The sequence below is a fragment of the Rosa rugosa genome, chromosome 5 (assembly GCF_958449725.1).
Source record: "Rosa rugosa chromosome 5, drRosRugo1.1, whole genome shotgun sequence".
Classification (NCBI taxonomy): Eukaryota; Viridiplantae; Streptophyta; class Magnoliopsida; order Rosales; family Rosaceae; genus Rosa; species Rosa rugosa.
Genome location: NC_084824.1, coordinates 2,844,652 through 2,865,184, shown reverse-complemented (window position 1 = coordinate 2,865,184; position 20,533 = coordinate 2,844,652). Strand labels below are relative to the sequence as shown.

The window sequence follows — 20,533 nt, the reverse complement described above, 5'->3', positions numbered from 1 at the left end:
CAAAAGATCCTTCCATGGATAGTGTGGGTTTAGATGGGAGTACTGTGGGCCCCTACCATAACTAGGCCCAAGCTGGTAAGGAAAGCATCCCACAAAACCAAATAAAAAGCCGCGCGGCCCAAGCAGCCCAGAACTCCCCAATCATCTAACCATGACATTGCCATAACGGGCGGCGAGACCCCCATGGTTAAGCCGTCAAAACAGAAACAAGCAGTGAGATAACGTTTAGTAAGTTTAACAATACCCCATTCTCAAAATTTAAAAAAAAAAAAAAAAGTTTAACAATACCCATGTTTAGTGGGGTTAGCTGTGATCATGCTTGTGCATGTGACAAGCGAGACTGACAATGTCCATGCTCGAGCACACGCAAGTGAGGTAAATAGTGTCCATGCAAGCGATATTGAGCACACACCAAAAGACGAATGTTTTTCACTTAATTTTATCTGCATCTCTAATGATGAAATTAATGAATGTGGAGATAATATTTGAAAGTGTGACTAGAACTTATTACTGTATTACTATATTCCACTTGAAGAAAATTTCATGGATTGATTAACCTAACCACAAATCTTAGATCAAATCTTAAATTGACATCATACACTTCCCACATAATGAGTTTCAGCCAGTGGCGATCTTTCTGCTCCTGCAGCCGCTGTAAGATCACATTCCAAGTCAACTATAATTCTTCTTTGACTGATGAGCTTACAATAACAGTTTCCTATGACTAAGAGTTTCTTATTGATCAGCTGATTGATGGCTCTTTAATTAATTGGTTTCTTCCTAGTTCCTCCTAGCTAGTCGACTCTCTCTTTCGAGCTTCTTCCTCTAGTCCATGTCTCCACCTTGAAACTTTCCATGGACGCTGCTAATGCGCGACACAGTTCCTCATCTTCGTCTCTAGTCACATCAGTATACATGGAGCTACTATTGGAGAACGGTACTAGATCTTCTTTAGAGGTACTTCCACTAGTCCCCCACTTCATGCTTTCCACTTCCAATGCATGAAGCAGTTCATCATCATCTTCTTCTTTAGTTACATAAGTATTCTTGGAAACCTTGGAGGTACTTGCACTACTTGTCTCCGACTTCAGGCTTTCCAAGGAAGTCACCAATGCGCGCTGCAATTCCTCATCCTCTTCTTCTCTAGTAGCATTATTAAACGTCGGGACTTTAGAGGTACTTGCACTACTTGTCTCAAACGAATTCATGAAATCTGCCATTGCACACCGAGATTCCTCCTCGTCATCTTCAGTTACATAAGTAATTATGGGTTTAATATTGAAGATCCCTAGTGGGTCCTCTTCGGAGGTACTTCCACCATCCGACTCCATGGAAGCTGCCAATGCGCGCCGCAGTTCCTCTTCTTCTTCCTCTGGTCTAGTTACATAAGTATTCCTGGAGCTACTACTCAAGGACGACACTGCATCTCCTTTGGAGGTACTTGCAGTACTTGTCTCCAACTTCATCCTTTCCACAAAAGCTTCCAATGTGTGCTGCCGTTCCTCTTCTTCTTCACTTACTCTAGTACTAATGGGGCTAGTATTGAAGGACGGAACTAGAGCCTCTTTTGAGGTACTGGCATTACTTGTCTCAAACTTTATGCTTTCCATCGAAGCTTCCAATGCACGCTGCAGTTCCTCCTCTTCATCTATTTCAGTTGCTTTGTTAGTCATGGGTCTAGTATTGAAGGACGGTACTAGATACTCTTTGGAGGTTCTTCCAAAAGTCTCAAACTTCATGCTTTCCACCGAAGCTTCCAATGCGCGCCGCAGTTGCTCCTCCTCCTCTTTGGCTACATGCATATTCCTGGGGCTACTATCCAGGAACGGTAATAGATCCTACACCAAACAGTAACATCAAGTAAAAAGTTTGATCATAATAAATGTATGTTGAAAATCTTCCTAAGCCGACCCTCTAACAATTGAGTGTGAAATTTACAAACAAGCATGACAGACAGTAATTTACCAGCAGCAAATCGTCCGGTTGAACCATCCCATTCCATGAACGCAATGCTTGGCCGGTGACGGGGTCAATGATGATCACTACAGTTCTAGAATCCAACTTGTAGTTGCTGGAAACCATAGTGCCTTCAGGCCAATCAGAGTACTCCTATAATACATACGAAGCATTTATCAAATTATAATTAAGAAGATAAGATAATAAGCACATAAAATAGTAAGTTAGTGATTAACACAGAAAATCAAAGCTGGTACAACCTACCTGCCAAAAGATGAAATTGGTGCTAATGATCTGAGAGATGGCTTTGTCAGCCCAGGTGTCCCGATTAAGCTTCACAATGAAAGCACATACACCAAAAGTTAGTCCTAGTAGAAACTTATAAATTCAAAGAAACTAATAAACATAAAGCAAAATATTTAACCCCAGGGAGAATGAAATTCTAGTACCTTATGTGAGCTGAGATCCTCCCTGCATTGCAAGTTCACCAGGAGCCATTTGTCTTGATCACACGCAGCGTCCATTGCCTTTAATATATCAGTTACGAAAAACAAACATCAATTTCATTTTCTTAGCAACCATTCAATTAACTTGTGCAGTATAGAAATTATGCAGTAGAAAACATCAAAGATGACCATTACCTTGTCGAAGGAACCCTTGAATCTTAACTTACATGGAGGATAAGAGTGTAAATCATCTCGAGACTTGTTGTCTCTTGTGGACGTAGAAAATTGGTTCATCGTTTCCCCTATACCATGCCTCTGTTTACTTTGCTTATCAAACCATTCAAGAACTTGAATATCCTCATTGCTGCATTTACTAGCTACTTGGTTTGGTAAGTCCCGTACACCATGTTTCTGTTTAGCTTTCTTATCACTGCATTTTGGCTTGGACATGGTGGTGTTGGAGCGCATTGGCGAACAACCAAATGAGGATGGCTTTAACTGTGTAATACTTGTTAAAATACGTGATCTATGATCATTCAAGTAAGAAGAATAAAAACTTGGTTAGAAAAAAAGATACACACACAAATGTTGATTGAAGTACAGAACTCTGGCAATTAAACCTTATTTATAGTACTTACCGTTTCAAGATGAGACTAATTGGCTTTCCAGGTATTGGACGTAGAGTCTTAATCAGTTCAACATGAGAGCCTGCTTTCGCAAGATCATGAGGGTTGGTAGCTGACAGAACTTGCACCCTTTCAACGCCGATTTGCCTCTTAATTAAGTCCAAGTTCTGTAGAAGGACCCTAAACTCTCTAAATGGCAGCTTAAAATCTAAGGCTTGAGCCCCAAGCTCAACTTCCCCATCCTCCCTCATCTTTAATGTAAATGATTCCTCCTTGACATATATTAAAACTTCTATGTTGGGGCATACCTTCTTAGTTCTCTCACTTTCAATCTGTTTTTTCAGTGAATCAGTCATGCTTTTCAAGTACTTATGGATACTGTGGAGGGTTGAATTTTCTGGAGCATCGGCTGCAGGCCAGTCTGCTTTCACCACAAAGTTTACATTGTGCAAAAGTTCTCTCCACACATATTCCGAATAATGTGGACAGATTGGAGCAACAAGACGCGTCTGCATTTCCATAAAACGCCACACCAAATCACGGTTCATTGCATTTGTACCACCGCATAGACTCTTGTACCAATCCCTGGCATCTTGAAGCGCTAGAAAGCCAGACTCGAGGGCTTCTCGAAACTGGCAAGCCTCGTAATGCTGTTTGGTCTTGTTCAAGGCAATGTTTATGTCATTGGCAAATACTTTATCTGCAGAAGTAGAGGGGGGACCTGTTCTCAAACAATACTCGAAATCTGCAGCCAAAAATTCTTCGTGCCATGACATCTCTTTAGTGAGACTTATGATGGCATCGTATGCAGCATCAAATACAGAATCTGCATTGCTATGTAGAAAGTTAATCTTCGCAGCATCAACAGGACCATCACAAACATAAGCCAAAGCGAATCTCATGGCATCAATAGGAAAATCTGGCAGCCAGCTGTCTAGCTTTGAGAGACTAAATGGATGTCCCATAAAACAATTATAAGGGAACTTTTCAAAGAACTTGTGGCCAGGCTTTTTAGAACTGAGAACTTTCTTATCCTCCCAACATTTTCGAACCTTTGCCTCAATCTCTAGGAGAACGTCTCTATTAGCCTTTTTGGATGAGCTTGTTTCACATTTGGCTGCCATTCGATCTGTTATCTTGGGGATTTCTTTAGGCGTGACAGTTACAGTTAATCACGAACTGCAAACACCAAACAATAATGTTTAGTTATTTCCATATGCAAACCAGCTACTCCAAAACATTGTAAGCAATCACAGAGGACTTAAAATCATAGAAACGCGCGTCCATAATATTTACCAAAAACAATATATATTCCTCTACAACCTTGACCATAATGAAACCAATAACTCGTGTCAACCAAATGAATATCGCTATCATTATGTTGTATACAACCATGCTGTGTGTCTATCTCAATCGGTCGTGTACATTATACTCATAAATTTGCAAGAAACTCAATGAACAAAAGCCCTACTTGCTAACTTCCTCCTATATTATGATTGATATATGTCTTTCTGTTTCGCTCTCAACTTTTCCAAGACAAATTTTAAGCTAGAAAGTAAACACATGCAACCAACACAATTACCAATGTACAAATTAAAGAACCTAAGCCCCCAGTTAACTTGCAGGAAAAGGCTTATATACCATTACAGAATAATAACCTGCACAGAGTGAAAATTAGATAAAGCATACCTTTGACGGAGTATCTGATTGGAGAAGATTAACAATTAAGCTCTTGGAAACAAAGGTGTAATTAATTAGTGAGATATAAACTGCGAGAGAGAAATCTGGATTATAAGAATCTGATACTGAAAGTGATCATATATATTGGCTGAATTTGTTTCCCAACAGACTTCCTAAACCTTGTTGCTGAAGGTATCTAAAACCTAATTTAATGACCAAAATATCCTTAAACTACTGCCCTTTTGCATTATTAGGGGGGGTGTATTTAATTAGGAGTCTATTGGATTGTTTTGGATTCTGGAAGTCTAGAGGTATTCAATCAAGATTTTAAAAAGTCTTTTAAAATTGAGGTATTCAATTCAGATTTTAAAAAGTTAATATAAATCTAGTGGTATTCAACAGTCCAACGATTTTGAAGGATTCTATTAGGTGATGGAGTGAAGGATTTTAGGACCTTGGTATAAATAGCAAACCCTTTCAGAAATCTGCTCTCTAGAGTTGAGATTTCGACGTCTTTTTTTTCCCTCTCTCTCTCTCTCTCTCTCTCATCGAGAAGATGAAAATACGAACGGCAATCTGGAGAAGACGATCAGCCATGTCCAGCTCTGCCGCAGTCGACGGTGTTGCAGCTACTGCGCTCCGCTCAATTTTCTACCCCGTCCATCTCAGCCGAAAAATCCAGTCGTTGCGCCGACGAGATTTGAGTGGTGGCAGTGAGCAAGACTAATCTGGCCGTTGTCCTCTACCAAGTATATGACGCCGGCCACCGCTACTTAGGCGAGAACTAAGTCCATGGAATCGTCGAGAAAGCTCCTCAAGTTTCTGTTCTGAGCAAGATAATTGAAATATGTATGATTTTGATGACTATTGGTTTTGGGTTTTTCAGCTTTCTGAAGATATAGAGAGGCCTTTTGTTGGGAATTTGCATAGCAATAAAGTAAAGACTCTTTTGAGTATAAATTTTTCATATCTAACTCTGAATTATAGTTGATGTTGATTATTCAGAATCATACATAAAGTTTGTCTATTAAGCATTGGTTTCTAGCGAAGGAATGAGCTTTTTGGTCATGTGTGATTGCAATGGTGCTTTTGAGACTATCCCATTTAAATTTCATCTCAATGCTTGACAGTTTTACGTGTTCAGAACTTTTATTGTACTACATTATCTTGTTTGAATCATTTTTTTTTTCAAGTGCAGTGTCTACTTGCTAGACTTGATTAGCTTGAGTTGAGGTTCTATCAAGGTTTTTCTCATTCGTCGAACTGTTTGCTTCTCCCTTTTTTCTTTAAGCACTTTGCCAAATGCTTCTGCTATGCAGCTTAATGTGTTTATGGATAATGTGTAATCTTTCAGTTGAAAAGGAAAAGCATGGTTTGTTATGAGTAATGACTTTGTATTTTCCAATAACGTAATTGTTTATAGAAGTATTTGAGTTTGCAGAAAGGGTATGCTTGCCTTGTTAATTTGAAAGATGCTAAAAAAAAAGTAATAGGTATTTTCCCACCAATCTTTGTTATCAACAGAAGCTCTACTATCTTTATTCTAATGTTACTTGGTTGTTTTTGCCGCCCCCTCCATATAATCTTTTGTTAATATTGCACAAGATAGTTATAGCTTGATTTACTGATGCAATGATGCTTAATTGCATTTTGATGTATTTGTAGAATAGTTCTTGCACCAGTTCTGTTATTCTCATACTTGTTCGGGAAAGCAGAAACTCTTTTCTATAGGAGGACATGTAGAGCTCTAGATGCTTAGTGCAGTAGATTTTGCAAATGACTGGTTACTATAGTCTTTTTGTGCCATTTTAGTATCTTCTGCCTAATTCTCCAATGCAATGCTATTTCCATATTGACTCTGATGTTGCTCCCTATTTTCTATGTGATACTTTATTTGCATCAGAGGTATCACTTCGAGCCACTTAGAATTCTCATCTAGATTATGTGGAACAATTCTTGATTTATATGCAATTTGTAGAAAGGGAACCCAAGAGCTCATAGTTGGTTATCTTTGTGCAAGTTTATTTATTTGTAGTTCATGACAATCATGGATAATTATCTTTATAGTTGAATCAAGGCCTTCCAGATGCCTTCAAATATTTTATACGGGTCCTAATCTGTATTATATGATTTATATCTAGCAAATTTTCAATTATAGTTTCTGACTATCTCTCTTGTGTTTAAAACCAGGATATCAGAGTTGATTAATTGAGTGGATCAAGGATTGAGTGTATATCAGTCGTAAATCTACATGATAACACACATTGGAGTATGTGGGGTGGCACCAGAATGCTGCAACAGCGAACAAATTCTAGATCAGCATTTTAGAAGCTTCAGATCTAACCCCTCCCTTAATAAAGCCTCTAGTCGTTGATGAGATTAGAATTAGGTTTAGATAATATTCTTTTCAAAAAACCTATGACCTAACATTTGCGGGTTGTTGTGATTCATTGTGAGAACTTTATTGTCATTCTTCCTCATATACCTTCAGAGCCATACTTGACTAAAGTGCTTACTACAAGTGTTACAATGATGGAAATATTTTGTTACTTATGAGAGGAGTACTTTGTTTCTGCCTTTCTGGTTCTACACTGAACTTAATTATCTTGCATATAACATTACAAAATAAGGAGATGCATTAACTAGTTCGAGTGTAATTAAAAAGGTAAATAGCTGGGTTGAAATGCTAATACATGTTGTTCAACAAATCTCATCAAGCTATATTGTTTATCACAATCTCATCATGTTCAATTGTTTATCTGCTTCAAAATTTTCTTTTAGTCGAGCGAAAAAATGCAGGAGTTGAATTCTCTTTTGATGTTATGCAACATGCAAATTAGGAAAACCCTTCAAATACTGAATTTATCAAAATCCAAACAAATCTTGCAAAATAAAATACATTAGAATCTGTTTAAATCCATGTCACGCCCCGAATTTTGAATAACAAATTCAAATCCGAAACATGAATTAATACAACTCACATAAATACAACCTGAATTTTTTCTCAAAACAACCACACCTCACATCGCTCGATATTACATAAACCAAATCTCAAATTTGTTTATTACAGCACACTCTCACCAAATTATATTGTAAGGTTCAAATGAGCATAACTCACCTCACAATTACAATTGCTGTAAACTAAAACAAATTCTCTAACCCGCACGATCACCGTCCTGATTCTCCTGACCTGTAGGATTACCCGCTACACAATTTGAATAGTGTACCGGGATTGCAACAACACAAACCCGGTAAGCTTTTGACAGCCCGTATGAGTAAACAAGGAATTGCACGACTTTAAAGAACAAATCAATTTAAGTGATTCTTAGTATAAAAATTGAAGTGCACAACGTCACTTCAAACATCAATCAACTCACATCTCACCATGACCATCCAAACAACTAAACTTTCCCTTTCCAATATATACTCAAGGGTATATGATAGTTATAAAAACCCCTCCACGCAGCATGTCATACTCAAAGACACATAAAAACTTGAGGTTATCCCTCAAACAGTATGATGGCAGACAGACTAGAGCTCTAACTGAATCGTAACCTGTCACCTTGGCCAAGGTTCAATCTTACGATAATACGTGTCATAATCATCGACACACGATGAAGACACCTGCCACTATCATCGACGCACGATGAAAACACTTGCCACAATCATCGACACACGATGAAAATACTTGGCACTTTCATCGACACACGATGAGAACACTTGCCACAATCATCGACACACGATGAAAATACTGGGCACTTTCATCGACACACGATGAGAACACTTGCCACAATCATCGACACACGATGAGAATACTTGGCACCATCATCGACACACGATGAGAACACTTGACACTAACATATAATTTGTCTACACATTTCAACTATCGCACTTTACTCAACTACTCTTTATCACGAACAACTCAATACATCACACAATGTCATAACTTTCAATATATATTTCACGTAAATATATATATATATATATATACGTAATCACCTACACAAGAGTAACTACTAATACCATCTATAGTTCACATGCAATAAAAACAAGAAATTCATTTTTATACTTAAATTCATTTTCCTTACCTGTGAGTAGTAGCCCTATGAACCGTAGTCGATCAAGTTCATATTATTTCAAAACAAATCTTTATTTTCTTAAAACAATTTTCCACACCTTTATAATTCAATATAAATCACTAAATTTCGGTTCATGAAGGAACCATGTGCGATTTTACTCACCTCGATATTCCCGCTGCGTCTTCAATTCAACACAATACACACCAAAACCGCTCACCCAAGGAAGACCGTCAATCACCTAATCAAACATGACCTTAACTTAGCCAACAACTCAAAAACATACTCAAACAACAATCCAACGGTCGGATCGAAATTAAATGATGATCCAACGGTCGGATCCTCACGGATCGCCTTTAGGATCACCCTCCAAAAATCATCACGAAGATCCAACGGTCGGATCTTCCTGAATCGTCCTTACTAACATCTTCACAAATTTATACGAAAATCCGACGGACGGATTCTCACGAATCGCCTCCCTAATCACTGTTTTGCATTTATACGAAGATCCAACGGTCGGATCTTCGCCCATGACCACACAAAGTCACTGGGACAGTCATAAGATCATCATATCAAAACTACAAGTCCATCTGACGGTCCTAACTTCACAGATCACAAATCTAACGATCGAAATCGATCGAAACTTAAAAATTCATAACTTAATCATACGATATCCAAAAATTGCGTATAATATATCGAAATGATCGTATTGAAATATAGAATCTAAAAATGCACAGAAACTATATTTTTGACCCCCGGAGGTGGCCGGAAAAGGGACGCCGGAGTTAGGGCAGAGCCGCCGCCGACCACCGCCAATGGTGTCGGGGCCGGGCTGCTCCTCTTCCTCTCATCATGCTTAACAACTTTCATAACTATCATGTAAGCTGAAAATGACCGGAAGTGGTTGAAATTACCTAAAACAGTCGAGGTGGCCGGAAAATTTCCAGAATCCGGCGAAATTTGCAGAATCCGGCAAGGCTTGATTTCGACGTCAAAAATTCAATTTCAGGCTTCGATCCCTTCTAGAGAGTTGTTAAGAACATCAAGGAGAACTCACTGGTTCAAGAATCAATCAAAACGATGCACTACAGCTCGAGATATACCGATCGAAAGATTTTCGTTTCAGATTGAAAACTTACCGAGCTCCGACGAACGTGAAACCGGTCACTCTAGGTGCAATCCTCCTAGTATGATGATCAGCAGGTTGAGGGGAGTTCATGGAGCCAAGGATCGGAAGTTTTGGTGGCCGGAGCTAGGAGAAAACCGGCGTTGACCAAAATCGAGCTTAAATCGAAACCGGGCCGCCGCCGCCGCTAGGGGCCGTGCCGCCGTGCAAGGCTGCCACAGACAGGTGCGCAAGGACCATACGAAGCCAATGGAAGAAGTTTGGTGAGGATCGGTGGCCGGAGGAGGAAGATATGGCCAAACGAAAATCGGAGGCGATTTCCGGCGGGGACGAGGGCTGCAGCAGCTTTTTTCTATTTTTGTAAATTCTGAAACTATTTTCGGAAATTTCCGAAAATGGAAGCTTTATACTAAATTGGAAACTTTTTCAAAAAATCATAACTAATTCATACGAACTCCGATTTTTGCGTTCCGCATATGCCCGCGATCGTATCGACGAGCTCTACAACTTTCATGAAGGAAGTTTTCCCAAATTTTGAACGTATAAAAAGTCAACTTTCGCGAGCCCCTAAATAACGTTCGTTTTCAAAAATTAATCGTTCGAACTAATTCCACAACTTCTCCAAGCCTCGTACTCGCTCCCACTATCGTGAAATCAATTCTAAAAATCCACGGAATTTAATTTAGATTTTTCGGGGTATTACAATCCATATGGAATAAAAACAATCCATGAATTCTGCAAAATCCATGACAATCCACGGATTATAAAAAATCAAACAGAATCATTTAAAATCTAGATTGAATACACCCCCTTAATTGTGTTTAAAAAAGGTTTGATTTTCAAGTTCAAAATTAAAGAAAAAAAATGGCAAAGAGCACATTGGCACCTCTTAGTCTCTGAAACCGCAAACTCTAACTCCGACAATGCTGATGCATGTCCAAGGTGAAAGGCACCGTTCAGGTAAGAACAGATCACGCATGAAGTTTCCAGAAAACTTCTCTCCTGGATCAGGAGGCTTTTCGCAAGATTTTCGGCATTGAAAACTTCATGATCTTCCCACAACTTTTGAGCCTTTGCCTCCATCTCTCTCAAAAAGTCTCGCCTTGTTGTCCTGCTTCCTTCTTGGTCTTTCAGTAGCCTCTGTCATTTCGAGACTGGTTGGCTGGAAATTAGAGAAGGGAGCCTCACCAAGAAAGACAGGCCTCACCATTTCCAAGCAATTATAGGAGAAATTTTGGGAGGAGGCCGCACCTTTCTTGTTGATTATTAGACAACTTATAGAAGGGAATTGATCACAATAACTTCTTAATATTATTGATCACAATCTTTGACACCAGTTAACAAGATGATTCAATCCGATCGACTTATGGAAAAATATCCCTAAATTTGAGGTACTACAAAAATAATAGCTGTTATGGAGAAGGAACAAGAAAAAGGAAGGACTAGGAGATTAAATATTACTTGGATCCTGAACGATTTGCTTTAATGGGTTACGGTGCTCGGCTTGTATGGGATTCTAAATATTACTTCAGCTAAAAGCATAGAAGACATTGAAACATAAGAAACTAAGTAAATTAAGTACTGAGAGATCATCTTCCAAGTGAACTAAGGAAAAAAAAGAAAGTGTTTCTTCCATGACACTAATTCGGTAATCTACAATCAAAGACAGAACTCACAACTCAGAACTGGGCATATTGACAAAACCATTCATTGATGAAGAAAGAAGCACTACTGCAGGCTAAGGTTAGTGAGATTACTGAGATTACTAAGACGAGGTTAATGAAATCCAATCTAAATATATAATGCCAAGGTTCATCACTTCTGTTCCTTCTTCCTCCTCATCGGTGCTAATGATTGCCTCTTCATCTTCAGAGATATATACTTCCTCAACTTGTGGTTGAGTCACCTTCATGCTTTCATGGAAGCTTCCAATGCCCACTGCAATTCCTCATCTTCTTCATCAGTTTTGTCACCAACCGAATCATCTAAATCAAATTTAACAAATTCCTTAAGTACAAATACAATGATTGCATGGAAATGTAATATGCACATCACATTGGAAGATATCGAGAAGTCCAAACATATATACTTACCTTCACTTTCCTCTGGCTGAGGCTGAGAACTTTCTTCTCCTGGATGATGGTGATCCTTGGGGCTATTTTCCAAAAATGGTACTAACAGATCCTACAATTGCCAAAATTTAACATCAAGTAAAAAGTTTCGATCACTGTATATGTAGATGGTTTCTTAGGCCCTGTAATTTAACAAGTGAGAAGTTAAATTCAGACACTTGCCTCCAGCAGACGTTCTGGTTGAACCATTCCATACCACGAACGCATATTCTCACCATTTATGGGGTCAATGATAAGCACTACAGGTGTATATACCAAGTTGTAGAATCTGCAAATCTTCTTGACCTCAGTTGAATCATCATACGCCTATATCATCAATTAGCAAACCAACATCACAAATACAGATATCTAATAATTTGTTTCATCAGCACCATCCAGTTATATAAAGGAACTGACTAGTGACTACTAACCTGCCAGAAGATAAAATTAGTGCTGATGATTTTCGAGACAGCTTCATTAGCCCAGGTGTCTTGATTAATCTTCCACAATTTAGCAGTAGATAAACACCAAAAGTGAGTCTCACGTCTAGAGAACAAATTAAGGAACTAACCCATATAACAAATATAAAATGAAATGATACCTACCAGATGTGAGCTGAATTCTTTACTCGATTGCAAGTTCACGAGGAGCCATTTGTCCTGGGCAGAAGCAGTACGTTTGGCCTGCGTCATTAGTTAAAAGACATTTCCAAATTGATTCACTCGATAAGCATGAAACACCATCTACTACAGTTGTACAGTATAAAGACTGTGCATTAATATCATACCTTTTTGAAAGAGCCCTGAAACAATAGCTCATAGGGAGGATGATATAATGGAGCAAGAATATTATCTGGGGATTGTTCATCATTCGGTTCCTGTTCTCCAAGGTCAGAATGTTCCGTTTTCTCCTGGAATAACAACTTAAACGGATGTTCCATTTTCTTCTGGTACAATAGCTCAGAGGGAGGACGAGACGAGGGAGTAAGAACTTTATCTGATAACTGAAGACGACGTTTCAATTCCCATACTCCCGGAGCAGAACGTTCCATTTTCTCATAGAAGTCACTGAATAACAAAATAAAGAATATCATACTCATTAAACTACACAGACACTAACGCATGCATAATATATGTATCAGTTGCATGCAATAAACATCCATAATTTGATAAGAAATGAGTTAAGAATTAACAGAGACACATACATCACAACTCAATATCTATGGCATTTGGGCTAAGTAAGATAAATAGAAGTGTTAATTCAAATTAAACACTTAAAGCAAGGAGCAAGAAGATTCAAGTTTGATTAATGAAAAACTAAAACAAAACATACATGTTATGTGAGCAAAATGATCCGACAAAGAGGGTGCTCTAGGCAAACTTGCAAATATATTTCTGCCACAAGGATATAATTACCGGCTCACCAAGGCAGCAGCTGGCCTTCCAGGGGATGGAGGACTATCCAGTGTAAAATCTTCAAGACCGGTGGTACCAGAGAAAACTTGTACCTTAACCTCATGAAGGCCAATTTCTCTCTTAATCAAGTCCAAGTTTTCTTGAACGACCTCAATCTCTCCAAATGGTAGCTTCAACTCTAAGGCATCAGCCCCAAAATTAAGTGCTTCATCCTTCTTCAACTTCAGAAAAGACATACAGAGCTGTTCAGTTTGCCTATAATCTATATCCTGACGAATGGTAAAATCCCCATATATGTACGATATTAATGCGTCTAGCATGTCCTCGTCCTGAGCAAAAAAGGTGTTTGTCTCGCTGTCAAAGTTATCTTGAAGTATCCTCAAGCACTTACCCTCCCATCCATCAATTTCCTCCTTGACATATATCAAACCTACTGCCTTCGTTTCTTCTTCTGTCACATCACAATTACCATCATTTAAAGCTCGAAACTTCTTTTCAAGCTCCCTCATAAGTTCAATTAGATCTTGCAAATACTTATTGGCACTTTGGAGTATCAAATCCGGGGCATCAGCGGCAGGCCAGCCTGACTTAATTACCACAAACCCCTCCTTTTTTAAATATTCCCGCCAGACATATTCAGCATAGTGTGGACAGATTGGAGCAATTAGACGTGTATGCACATCAATATAGCGCAGCACCAAATCATGGTTCATGCCATGAGGACCACATGAAATTCTATACGAGTCCCTGGCAGCCTGAAGTTGAAGAAAGCCAGAAATGAGGGCTTCTTGAAACATGCAAGCCCGGTAATAGTTATCACTGTTATGCACAGCAATATTGATCTCATTCGCAAACACCTTGTCCGCAAAAGTACTGGGGGGGCCATCTCTTCTGATTCTTCTCACAAAAGAAGAAGAGTCTGCAGCAGCAGCCATATAAGCTAGTTGTTCACTAATCCATGACATTTCTTTAGTGAGCTTTCGGATAGCAGAATTTGCAGTATTAAATAAAATTCTCGGAGAATCATCACCATCACAAGAACAAGCTAAGGAGAGTCTCATGGCATCAGTAGAATAGGCAGCTCTCCAAACTGTTGGAAATACTGGTGGTTCTCCAACCAACAGATTTATAATCTTCTCCGGAAGTTCCTCTGCGCCTGAGGCTTTGATTTGCCATGGCACATTGTCATCTCTTAATCTATGATAAGCTGCACAACACTCTAGCTTAGATATCAGGAATGCCCGTCGCGATAAACCACCAAACAGATAGTTTTCAAACCACTTCTTCCGATCATCCCCCAGTTCATCGTTAGGATAGTGAGGGTTGTCAGGAGATTGATCAGCATTGACAAAAACGCCTTTCTCTTCCCACCATTCTCGAACCTCTGCTTCAATCTCTAGGAGAATCTTAATCTCTAGGAGAATGTTATCACCTTTGGATACCTTTTGAGTAAAATTGTTTGTCAAAACAAACCATGCAAACACCAGAAAGATGACTGTTATTCAAGGTTTCAAGCAAACATGATAATCTTAGGTGAATTTCACACAAAATATTACCACCTCAGCTAGAGTGAAACAAGAAACTAAACCTAAATCCACAATTCAACAAATATGTATGAACTTATGTATGAATGTATAAATAAATACTCCTAGTGTGATCTGAGAACCAAACAAATTATAAAGAAGAAAAAGAATTAGAACTTGCCAGTTTTCTAAGAGCAGGAATGGATCGGTCCATTAAGAAGAGAGGAGGTGCTGAATATAATCTTTGTAAAATAAGAGAAAGAGAGGTGATGAGGAAATTGGGAATTGTCAAGTATAATCTTTCTACATTTTCATGGAGAAAAGAAAGGAATGACTAGGAGAATGTATGGCATAATTATAGGATCTAGATATGTGAAACACAGTGTAATTAAATATGAGAAACAAAATATAAAACCCATTCACCAATCACCAGTCAGTTAATCACCATCTTAAACCTCAAACTTACTTAACGGTCAGGCCTTTCTGCAAATTAAATCCACAATCCCCAAAAACCCATTTCACAATTTGACAACTCCAGGGATACCCTAGGTACCAATTCAGAGCTCAAAGAATCACTCGATCGGTCCAGATTTCGCATTCGTGGCTGTAATTTTCAGTTTTATTTCAATATCAAATTTTAGTACTATGTTCTATTTCAACCTCTTATAGACATTCTGATGATTTATCTGTATTTAGATGAATATTGTTTTTTTTTGTTTTTGCTTTGAACTCTTTCACATTTTACATTTTGTACTAAACTGTTCTGTTTCTGAACACATCCCATGTGAGCATATTATCATTACATTTCTGAAGTATATAAACTGATAAATTAGCAGAGCACTGGTCATGTAGTTTTGTTGAGCTCCAACAAACAGAAATCGGAACTGATAATTAAACTAGCTGTAACTAGCTACCTTCTGTAACCATCAGTTGATTGAAAACCATTAACAATAAGATCAAAAGTGTGTTGGTATTTACATGTGGAAGTAAGAGAATCCCAATCGATGAACACATGATGATGTCTCGGGAAGAAAGGAAAGATCCAAAAGCAACAGCAGCAGAATGATGTCAGTAGGGGCAGAATTGCATATATGTGCAAAATTTACCGGGTCAAGAAAACCGTAGTTGGGCTTCCAGGAGAGGGAGGATTCTTCTCTAGCAGTCTAGCATGAGGACCAGCTCTAGCAATATCAGCAGCATTGATAGCTGACAAAACTTGTACCTCTTCAAGACCATGTATTTGTTTTTTAATCAAGTCCAAGTTCTGTTCAAGGACTTCAATCTCTCCGAAAGGTAGCTTCAAGTCCAATGCCTGAATCCCAAGTGCAACTGCCTTCTCCTTCTTGAACTTCAAAAATTCCATACAATTCTTTTGGCTAAAATCATCATCTTGACCAAAAGAACTAGCCTTCAATGCCTCAAATATCTCCTTGTCCTCGTGAGCAGAAGTAAGAGTATCTCTATTTAAGTCATGTTGGAGTATTCTTAAGCATTCTGCTTTCCATCCGTCATATTTCTCCTTAACATATATCAACGCTTCTGTCAAAGAAGTAGCTGAAGCACCCATATTGGTTTTCTTTGAAGTTGGTAGTTGTTTATTATGCAGCTTCCTTATTGAATCAATTGAGTCTTGCAAATACTTATTCGCACTCTGGAGTGTTAGATCTGGAGCATCAGCCGCGGGCCAGCCTGCATTTACTGCAAATCCTTCCCTCTCTAAAAGTTCCCTCCAGACATGTTCTGCATAGTGGGGACAAATTGGAGCAATAAGACGGGTCTGCACATCTATAAAACGCCACACCAAATCGTGGTTCATTGCATTAGTACCACCACATGAAATCCTGTACCAATCCCTGGCAGCTTGAAGATCGTAAAAGCCAGTCTTTAGGGCTTCCCTGAACATGCAACCCTGGTAATTTTGCTCAGTCCTCTTCACAGCAATATTTATTTCATTCAGAAAGACCCGGTCAGAGAAGGTACAAGGGGAGTCTATTCTCAGAGAAGAGTCTTTACCCAAATCTTTATCTTTCATCCGATCAATCCAATCTATCTCCTTAGTGAGACGTACGATGGCCGCATTTGCAGTTTCAAATGAAAAGTATGCATCGTCAATACCATCACTAATATCAGCCAAAGCAAACCGCGTGGCATCAGCAGAATAGTGATCAATTGCGTGTCTCAATGATATAAAATTTCCAGCACCATTAGCATTCTTCGTGGATTTGAGCATCAGGTGCCCATTGCATCTAAACGCACTAGGCCAGTGCTTCTTGGGCAAAAGTGCAGTATGGTTGTAAATGCAGAAGGTATGATTCTGGATTAGATCCTTACCAGACACCTCAAGATCAAAAGGATACCAATATTCAAACTCCTGCTTCATCTTGTTAAGAATTGATGGTGTGATATCAGATGATTGTGGATACGAGCCATCACAGAAAATAAAATCCCAAACCTCATCGGTCATTTGTTCAGCTCTTACTGCAGATGTGCTGTTGGAGCTGCCATACATGTCTTCATTGTGTAACAGGTGAGCAATGGTGTAATAAGCCATGTAAAGAGTTGAATCGGATAACGGCTCGACCAAGTATTCTTCATCCCAGGGAATGCGTGTACCAAGCCCAAAAGATCGAGAACAAGCCCACTGACTCAACCAATTCAATGTGTGTACAAATCCATGTCGTGTCGTGTCAGAATATAAATTTATGCATGACAAGCACTCCTGAGCAGTTTTTTTCCATTCTGCTTCCCCATATGTGATGCACCATTGATCTATAAGAGCAACAACACATTCATCACCAGATCGTGAAACTACCTGCTTTTCAGGCTCGCTATACATGATTGCATCACCTGCCTCTAATAGCCTGCTCCTTATCAATGGTTTTGCCTCCTGGACTATCCTTTCTTTGAATTCTCCCACAAGCAGTTTTCCTTCAGTTAAACCTTTCAAGGATGTCAACCTCTTGGCTTCTGCTAGCTTCTCTATCTCATTCTGACTTTTGATTTTGAGATCTTCCACAACCTTTTTAGCAGCCTTGTCTCCATATTCCGGAATTTTGATTATTGGAATGATATCAAAGGGCATGACCCATTCATCCTTCACACCATATTTTTCTCTAAACGCTGGTTTCAATTTTAAATCTTCCAAGGCCATATAATCATCAGGAGCATCACTAGGTACACTAGTCAATATCCCAGTACCTTTGTCTGTTAGGACGGTCAACATAGGAAGGGCATAAACGATCTGATTGAGTGCAAGTGGAGACTTCAATGGAAGGCCAATCAAATCATAGCCAGTCATCTCAACCAAGCAAGAAGGCTTTTCTGGAACCCTAGAGTACTTCTGATAGGCAAGATTAAGTGCTGCTCTCTGCGTAAGAATGAAGACATCTGTTTCATTGATTTCAAAGGCTCCATACTTGCCATCAGGCAACACCCATGCATTTGTTTGACCATAAGAAGTCTCAGGTCTCAATGTTGCGGCAGCAAGGAAGACTTTCTTTCCCTTCAACACTCCCAGTTTAGGAGGAAAAGGTGCCACCACCTCCATTTTGATGATGGTGTACTCTTGGGGCCGAACTCCTTCACCAGTTGCCCTATCATGATCTGCACATGGCTGGCCATCCAAAGGAGAGTAGATTGTGTAACGGATATCCTTCACAATCTTACCCATAGATTTTAGTTTCCTCATCTGCCATCTCAGAAACTTGTCAAAGTATGGGTTCATGTCTGTGGTAATAAAGGAGCGCCTCCAGTCACAGCCCAAGCCAAATGCCTTGAGCTCTTTCACTGCAACTCGAGGGAAGTAGCTCAACCAGTTCGATGGATTCTGGAGTTCTGATATATCAATGGCAGACAGGCCAATACTTTTGATGGGCATGCCAGTGAGGTGGAAACCAACCGGGAGTAGCACATGAGCACCTCTTAACCTATGAAAACGAGCAGAAAACTCTAGCTTCGAGAGTGAGAATGCATGCCCTAGATGCAAAAAACCATTCATGTAAGGAAGAGGGAAGTTCCCAAAGAACTTCTCCCCTGGTTCAGGGGGCTTTTCACAAGATTCAGCCCTGAAAACACCATTTTCTTCCCACAACTTTTGAGCCTTCTCCTCAATCGCTTTGAGACGATCTCTCCTAGATTTCTTCCCACCTTCGATTGCCATTACCTTTTCTCCCTGTTTGTAACTATAAATCCACGAACAATCTTGCACTACTCTTAACAGAAGCTGCAATACAGATAACCACAACTCATATTTGTTTACAAATCATAACATTACTGAAACAAACCAAACACACAAGATCCAACATTCCAAAGATAATCGAAACAAATAAAAAAAGCAACACGAAGGCTCGAAAAATTAACAAGCTAAACACCCTCTTCAGGCCCTCCTATTATGGTCAGCTCAATCATTCACACTAATACCAAACTGGAACACTACTGAGATTAAGCTCAGACTATCGCCAAAATTAACAGATCCCATTCGGCAATCCAATCGACGAACACGATTACACTATAAGCAATTCTACAAAGCTACAACGTAGTTTCAAAATTTCCCAATACTTCACATTTGGTTCATTCTAGCTATTGGAACATAAACACTATCCCTAAAGATAACAAATTTTTACTGAATTTTTATCCAGGAGCATCAAGAAACCCTAGCACGCTTCTCAAGTTTAAAGACTGATAAGCAGAAAGTGACATCTTTTGAGTAATGGGTTACTGAATACATCAATGTTAGAATAAGAAAAGCAGAAGTTTCTTCTTGACTTACCCAAATCAGCTTCGTCGTTTGGGAATCCGGGTCTTGAAGCTAGCCTCCTCCTCCTCCTCCTTGATTACAGCGAATGAGCGATCGTCGTCTCTGGCGTTGAATTTGAATTAGACTCCTCCATGGTTTAGGGTTTCGCATGTGCTTTTACCATTTTATCCCTTATGGAACTCACGTTGCCACCATTTTTTGTTTAATCATGTCAAATTTTGTGACACATATCGGTTCGCCGAATGAAATAGCATCATATGCATTTGTTTTCTCCTTAAAATTGTTCTTGATTTATATTGTTTTGGGTTCCGAATTCGGATCACGACATTAAGAACCAAGCCCATATTGTGATTATGTGATATTCTCTCTTGTAAAAAAAAAAAAACACATAAATGTATGTATGGATACCGACTCAAAGATTCAAATAATTGCCTTTCGGTCGAGAATTGACTCATCTAAGGATAACACGAATGTCCAAGCAATCATAGACATACATTAGTTCAAATTTTATAGTCATCGACCGTGATGTAATATTGTATCATGATTCAAATTGTTTTACTTTTTAGTCATCTTTTATAACACATAAGTTGACCTGAAAGCTATCATCTAAATGTGTTGAATACATACATAATTGAACTAACAATTTTATAACAAATTATCCGTTTGTATAACTATTTGGATGACCAAGTAATCTCTGATGTGTTTAAACACAAATAATCTGCCGATGATGATTGATCGATTTGGGTCATGACACTATATTCTACAGCTGGAAACTGGAATTTCCCTAGTCTAAATTCCATAACAAATTAACAAGCTAG

At 39.0% G+C, this 20,533-nt stretch overlaps 3 protein-coding genes and 1 long non-coding RNA gene across 4 annotated transcripts; all 4 read right to left on the bottom strand.

The window, feature by feature from the left end:
* Positions 1-611: 611 nt before the first annotated feature.
* On the bottom strand, positions 612-4,180 carry LOC133708008 (uncharacterized). The gene is made up of 6 exons (XM_062133457.1): positions 3,041-4,180; positions 2,598-2,928; positions 2,406-2,483; positions 2,221-2,289; positions 1,966-2,109; positions 612-1,838 (listed from the first exon to the last, which is right to left on the bottom strand). The coding sequence occupies exons 1-6, from the start codon at positions 4,150-4,152 to the stop codon at positions 795-797; spliced, it is 2,778 nt and encodes a 925-aa protein (XP_061989441.1). The 5' UTR covers positions 4,153-4,180; the 3' UTR covers positions 612-794.
* Positions 4,181-7,573: 3,393 nt separating this feature from the next.
* On the bottom strand, positions 7,574-10,265 carry LOC133712628 (uncharacterized). Its single transcript, XR_009847514.1, has 4 exons — positions 9,924-10,265; positions 9,699-9,840; positions 8,950-9,025; positions 7,574-7,913 (listed from the first exon to the last, which is right to left on the bottom strand). It is a non-coding gene; the product is annotated as an uncharacterized LOC133712628 (long non-coding RNA).
* A 1,260-nt stretch (positions 10,266-11,525) lies between these two features.
* LOC133709155 (leucine--tRNA ligase, cytoplasmic-like) lies at positions 11,526-15,173 on the bottom strand. The gene is made up of 9 exons (XM_062134791.1): positions 15,137-15,173; positions 14,993-15,024; positions 13,437-14,878; positions 12,809-13,088; positions 12,627-12,704; positions 12,453-12,521; positions 12,205-12,348; positions 12,004-12,094; positions 11,526-11,895 (listed from the first exon to the last, which is right to left on the bottom strand). Exons 1-9 carry the CDS (start codon positions 15,171-15,173, stop codon positions 11,819-11,821), a joined length of 2,250 nt encoding a protein of 749 aa, XP_061990775.1. The 3' UTR covers positions 11,526-11,818.
* Positions 15,174-15,816: 643 nt separating this feature from the next.
* Positions 15,817-19,893, bottom strand: LOC133707996 (leucine--tRNA ligase, cytoplasmic-like). The gene is made up of 2 exons (XM_062133452.1): positions 19,728-19,893; positions 15,817-19,181 (listed from the first exon to the last, which is right to left on the bottom strand). Exon 2 carries the CDS (start codon positions 19,116-19,118, stop codon positions 16,062-16,064), a length of 3,057 nt encoding a protein of 1,018 aa, XP_061989436.1. The 5' UTR covers positions 19,119-19,181; positions 19,728-19,893; the 3' UTR covers positions 15,817-16,061.
* Positions 19,894-20,533: the final 640 nt, after the last annotated feature.

Excerpts from the sequence above, each read along its gene's own strand:
- LOC133708008 (XM_062133457.1), bottom strand. The coding sequence starts at position 4,152 with ATGGCAGCCAAATGTGAAACAAGCTCATCCAAAAAGGCTAATAGAGAC. Across the intron at positions 2,929-3,040 it reads ATTAGTCTCATCTTGAAACG|ATCACGTATTTTAACAAGTA; the intron begins GTAAGTACTATA and ends GAATGATCATAG. Across the intron at positions 2,110-2,220 it reads CCAATTTCATCTTTTGGCAG|GAGTACTCTGATTGGCCTGA; the intron begins GTAGGTTGTACC and ends TATGTATTATAG.
- LOC133707996 (XM_062133452.1), bottom strand. The coding sequence starts at position 19,118 with ATGGCAATCGAAGGTGGGAAGAAATCTAGGAGAGATCGTCTCAAAGCG.
- LOC133709155 (XM_062134791.1), bottom strand. The coding sequence starts at position 15,173 with ATGGACCGATCCATTCCTGCTCTTAGAAAACTGGCAA. Across the intron at positions 14,879-14,992 it reads GTTTCACTCTAGCTGAGGTG|GTATCCAAAGGTGATAACAT; the intron begins GTAATATTTTGT and ends TTTACTCAAAAG. Across the intron at positions 12,522-12,626 it reads AAGAATTCAGCTCACATCTG|ATTAATCAAGACACCTGGGC; the intron begins GTAGGTATCATT and ends AAATTGTGGAAG.